At 40.8% G+C, this 6,000-nt stretch overlaps 1 protein-coding gene across 4 annotated transcripts in view; it reads left to right on the top strand.

Moving 5' to 3' along the window:
* LOC116247791 (beta-glucosidase 4) overlaps positions 1 to 4,377 on the top strand; it is a 43,841-nt gene extending 39,464 nt beyond the window's left edge. For 3 of the 4 annotated variants that reach the window (XM_050075953.1, XM_031620108.2, XM_031620107.2), the window contains 3 exons: positions 3,145 to 3,253; positions 3,901 to 4,104; positions 4,207 to 4,377. In XM_050075953.1, the coding sequence (XP_049931910.1) occupies positions 3,145 to 3,253; positions 3,901 to 4,084 (293 nt within the window). In that variant the 3' untranslated portion in view covers positions 4,085 to 4,104; positions 4,207 to 4,377. The remainder of the gene's footprint in view (positions 1 to 3,144; positions 3,254 to 3,900; positions 4,105 to 4,206) is intronic. The other variant, XR_004170907.2, reaches the window with a different exon arrangement.
* Positions 4,378 to 6,000: the final 1,623 nt, after the last annotated feature.

Here is a 6,000-nt window from a genome sequence, read left to right on the forward strand (position 1 = left end):
AGTATTTGAATGCACTTGTTTTGCACACATCTTGGGCCCAAACAAAAACAAACTTGCTGCCCAAGCTGTCAAATGTGTGTTCATTGGATATTCTGCCAATAAAAAAGGCTATCGATGTTTTGATCCCCATACCAAGAAAGAGATCGTCAGTGCGGATGTTACATTCTTTGAGTCTCGTCCTTATTTTCCGCTTCAAGTACCACTGTGTCTGAGCTTCCAATGTCTGTTCCACTTCCTATTCCCCCAATATCACTTGAGTCGATCCCGCCCTCTCCACCATTATCAGGTGATCGTTTTCTTGATCCTCCAATAGTCTATACCCGACGTCAAGGTCCCTCTCCTAACCGCCCACTAACGTCTTCTCATGAGGTAAGTTCTAATGATAAGACTGACTCAGGAAGAAATGATGACTATTCTGCAGATGATCTACCTATTGCTATTCGCAAGGGCCAGCGACAGTGCACAAGGAATCTGATTTCTAACTAAGTTTCTATGGACCATTTGAGCACAAGTTTCGTGCAGTTTGATCGAGCTATGGCTAGTCATACTATTCCGACCTCTCACCACCAAGCCTTATTAGATTCACGATGGAAGCATGCTATGCAGGAAGAAATGGATGCTCTTCTTTCTAGGGAGACTTGGGACTTGGTGGACCTACCGTTGAATTGTGATGTTGTTGGCTCCAAATGGATATTCACCATCAAATATCATTCTGATGGGTCTGTAGAGCGATTCAAAGCTCGTCTTGTGGCTAAAGGCTATGCACAGACTTATGGGGTAGACTTCTTCGAGACGTTCTCGCCTGTGGCATGGTTAGGTACTATTCGCCTAATTATATCTCTTACAGTTCAGCAGGATTGGCCTCTTTTTCAGTTTGATGTGAAAAATGCATTTCTATATGGTGATATCTCTGAAACAGTCTATATGCAACAACCACCTGGTTTTGAATGACAGGGAGAGTGTTTCAAGGTATGCAAACTCAATAAGGCTATCTATGGACTTAAACAAAGTCCACGTGCATGGTTCCATAAGCTAAGTGAGGTTGTCTCTAAATGTGGATTTCGAAGATCCCAGCTTGATCACTCGTTGTTTATCAAGCGAGGGACTTCTGGTATAGTGATATTGATTGTATATGTTGATGATATTGTTCTCACTGGAAAAAATATTCAAGAGATAGCTCGGATAAAGGAGTTCTTACAAAAACACTTTGTCACAAAAGATCTTGGTCAACTTCGATATTTTCTTGGTATTGAAGTGGCTTGTAGTAATAAAGGGATTGTGATGTCTCAAAGGAAATATGCTCTTGATCTTCTGCAGGAAACAAGGTTATTGGGAGCCAAACCTGCTACACTTCCCATGAATCCTCAGATTCATATGCATGATGATGAATCAGAGGCTTTTGACTCTCGTTCTTACAGATCTCTGATAGGGAAACTTTTATATTTGACCATCACTCGTCCAGACATCAGCTTTGCTGTAAATAAGCTTAGTCAATTCATGGAGAAACCTCAGAAAGTTCATTGGGAGGCTGCTTTAATGGTGATAAAATATTTGAAATCAGCCCTAGGAAAGGGGTTATGGTTCAAAAAAGGAGAATGTGTGGACATAGAAGCATATAGTGATGCTGATTATGCAGGGTCAGTAAATGATAGAAGATCTACTACAGGTTTTTGCGTCTTTATTGGTGGGAATCTTATTTCTTGAAGGAGCAAGAAACAGAATGTGGTTGCTAGATCGAGTGCCGAGTTTGAATATAGAGTTATGGCTCAAACAGCGGCTGAAATGTCATGGGTCAAATGAGTACTTGTAGAATTGGGAATTTCAGTGAAACTTCCTATGAAGATGTATTGTGATAACAGAGCCGCTACCTACATTGCAAATAACCTTGTTTTTCATGAGAGGACGAAACACATTGAAGTGGATTGCCATTATGTTCAAGACTTGGTCCAAGAAGGAGTCATTAGCACGATCCACGTTTCCTCTGAAGATCAAGCAGCTGATATGTTTACTAAAGCTCTTCCCATTGGAGATTTCTTGAGAGGATGTAACAAGCTGAGCATGATTGATATCTATGATACAGTTTGAGGGGGAGTGTTAAAGTTTTCTAGAGTCAATTTGAGTCTTTCTGAAATATTAGAAAGTAGACAAGGGTCTACTTATTGTTTTCTTATATTTTAGTGGACTGAAATTGTAAATATGTAGTCAATGCCCTAATCTCTTTTAAAAGAGATTAGGGTTACGTGAAAGACACAAGAAAGTTTCCTCTCTCTCTCTCTCTCTCACGTCCCTTTCTTCCTCCAATATTCAACACATATATATATATATATATATATATAAAATTTCACGGGTATAAAATTATTGTCAAGTAACTCCATACTTGAGACGTCATGATCCACCTCCATCAAGGCACACACCTCACCTTTTTGACCTCAAGTCTCCAGGTGAATACAATTAATACCAGCTATAATAGCTTGACCAGAACTGGCTGATCATTGGACTGCTTGGTGTGATGGATCTCAACCTGCTCCATGGATAAATTGTATCATGTATAGAAAAGGCTTTGGACCAGTGCAAAGAAAAAAAAAAAGAGTATTAGCCCCAGGCATATATGACCATCAAACTTAAAGTCTAGATATAGAAATATTACCGGCCACTTGCAAGGTTTTTTCTTCTATTCTCCTGCTCAGCTTTCTTGATTGACTCAAAAGTCTGGCAAGGAATGGGGAAACAGATTTGGTTAAGAATCATGGAGTTTCTACAGATTTTCACAAATGATCAGAAGGCCTTGTATAAGGTTGGTATTAAAAATAGCAGCTGCATGGAGGAAGTAGAACAAAAGAAGAGAGCGGGAGACACAGATATTCATTTTGAACTCAAATTTGTTCCAATTTTTCATATTAATGTTTGGCCCAGACCCAGAAAATTGTGGGTTTGAAAGTGCCAAAAGGCAATGGCATTTTTATTGGAAATTTTGGTACCATGTTATGCACAAGCCTCCTCGACTTTCATTGTGAAAAATTGGTCTCAGTATGTTTTGAGGCCATTTTAGCTTCATGCAGGCCCTTAGTCTTGATTTTCAGTTAGAACCAATCTTTCCTTTTTGACATTTTAATGAGAAGTGTCTCATCATAGTATATGTTACAGGTATGGATGAAGAAGACACTGGTACGTCATCTTTGCAAGAGGTTTTAAATGACTCTGAAAGGATTGCTTACTTTAAAGGTTACCTTGCCTCCGTTGCACAGTCAATCTGGTACAAGTCATTACTTTTAGTTTGAATTTTCTCTGTGCTTGTTGAAGCATTTTAGTTTGAATTTTCTCCTGTGCTTGTTGAAGCATTTATAAATGCGATGATCCAAAACAGAATCTGAATCTTTTGTTTGGAATTGGTATTTTCCCTTTTTGTACGAGCAAAACCTAAATGATGTTTGTTTTGCCATACATGTTAAAGTCACAGTTCTGAAAATTAATTCCCTGACAGGGAAAATGCTGCTGGATATATGCTGTTAACAGAGCATCTAATGAAGATGTTTCTGCTAGTTTATCAACCATTTTGCTGCAATGTCTTAACTATTTGAGCTATTTGAGAGTAATTTTAGGAGTGACCCACCTTAGCACATATGATCCTTCGTGTTTGTCCCTCGGAAAGCCATCAATACACCATGCCCATCTCTCATTCATCTCTATCTCTGATGGGTTAAATATGTTGAGGGAAAACCATAAGATTACTGTAGATGTACGTGTATGTATGGCTTTTATAGTGATATAAATGTATCGGTCCTGCATTCCTTAGAAAGACGGCTGATTATTCTCATAATTCCTGTTCTTCTATTTGTAGAGAATATTAATGTAAAAATACCTTATTTTTGTGCATTACCTATTCTAATTACTGGATGGTAGGAACGGCTGTGATGTTCGTGGCTATTTTGCTTGGTCTTTACTGGACAACTTTGAGTGGGCTCAGGGATACACAAAGCGCTTTGGCATAGTTTATGTGGATTACAAGAATGGACTTTCCCGGCATCCCAAATCTTCAGCTCACTGGTTTGCAGATTTCCTGAAGGATCGCAAAAGTGCTGTATAGGTGGAATCATAACCTAAAAAGTAAAGCTTAGTTTTTCCCCAATCATTACTCTGATTGAAATAAAAATAAACGTCATTGAACTTATGCTTTGGTTATCCATTCCTTTTTATTTTGGTATTCAGATGGAAACAGTGAGACCTCAGACGTACCCCCATCAGAGGACAATTGGTTCAGTACTAATATTGCCTTATGGACAACTCTTTCACAACTCCTTTGCCATAATTTTCTCTTTTTTGTAATCCCATCAGCAATGGTTGCAGTTTGGTCATAATTCAAAACCAATTACACTTTCAGTTACAGTTCAAAACAAGTTAAGCTGGTCAATAGTTTCACTGCTTGGAGTATCTGAAAGTCCTGATTTTGGTCATCAATTTGCTTACGTTGAATGCTTAGCTACTTGGATAATGTGACTGGTTGTTTGTCCTGATGTTATCAACTGTGGACGTCTAAATCTTCTAGAGCCAGATCCATAAGTCAAATCATATCTGGCTGGATATGTTTTTTACTGTCAATCCACCTTTAGTTCAATCAGTAGCATCAAAGTGTGTGGTGCTTTAAGTTCTGCTAATCATGAACCACAACAATTCAAATTAAGCCATAGCAGGTCCGGAACAAAATTATATGCATAGTTTGGCATGATATACATAGATGACATATCTCTCCGTGCAATATATATATATATATATATATATAGCTTTGAGCACGGTTTTCTGAATTTTACTATGCGTTATGTATTGGATCAGCGTATTTTATGCTATTACCCACGTGATTACCTTGCTTTGTTCTGTACATACTGTTTGTTGCATGTGTTTGATCAAGCCTAAACTACCTGGTTTGGTGACCTGTCGCAACTATTAGGTAGTGTTGACGGGTTTGGTTGTTTCGGGTCTGGGTCTGGACCCGATTCGCTTTGTTATGTTGCTAAGTTTTATTTATATCCTTTGTAATCCCTCTTTTTAGGGTGTGTGTGAATGAAAGTTTATGAGGGAGAATGTCTGGTTGCTAGTGGGCACCAGTCCTCCTCACCCGTGGTTTTTTAAGTTTATGAGGGAGAATGTCTGGTTGCTAGTGGCCATCAGTCCTCCTCACCCGTGGTTTTTTACCTCTTGTTGAGGAGTTTTCCACGTTACATCTGTGTTTGTTCTTTGTTCTTCTTCTTTTACAGTTTCTACGTGGTATCAGAGCCGAAGTGGATATGAAATTACTGTTCTTTTTGGAGTGGATTTTGCCATTGTCGAACCCACGATGAAGTTCCGGTGAAGCTCTATGCAGCTGTGAAGTTCTGGCTCACCTCCGTCGCTGTTGTGGCCTGGTAACGCCACTCTTCCCTTGACCTCCGCGCAGCATCGCCGGTGTCAGCTGGCCGCTCCCTGCTGCCAGCGTGCTCATCTGCTCCGTTTGTTTCCGCTGTGAAGTTCCCGCGTCGCCCGACTCTGCTGTTGTTGTCGTGGGTTCTGGTGGAGGTTCCGCCCTCGAGCGTCTGCCTCTACCTTGCTCTTTGCTGCCCTTGAGTTCTCGCTCTCTGCTCCCCGTGTGTCGCTCCTAGTTGCTCGCCGGATGCCTTTTGTCTTGCTCTTTGCTGCCCGTGCATCACTCGACGCCTGCTTGCCTGTCGCCCGACCTCTCTGCTGTCGCCTGTGACCTCCCTTGCTATCCACTCTGAGGTCGCCGGATAGAGTGCAGCGGTAGGAAGTTCAGGTGACCGAACTCAGGATTCCAGCAGTGAGCTTTCTCGTCTCCGTCCTTGGTTGGCTTGGGCTGGATTTTGGCCGTGGAGGAGCTCTTTCTTGGGCGATCATGTCTTAGTATTCGTTGGAATGAGTTCTGCCACAGAGTCCTTTAGATTTGAGCTGTAAATTTCGCCCATTTTTGGGTTTTTTCGGTAGGTGTGAGAACTCTGTCGTCCGCAGCTCTAT

Source organism: Nymphaea colorata, chromosome 2 (genome assembly GCF_008831285.2).
Source record: "Nymphaea colorata isolate Beijing-Zhang1983 chromosome 2, ASM883128v2, whole genome shotgun sequence".
Classification (NCBI taxonomy): domain Eukaryota; kingdom Viridiplantae; phylum Streptophyta; class Magnoliopsida; order Nymphaeales; family Nymphaeaceae; genus Nymphaea; species Nymphaea colorata.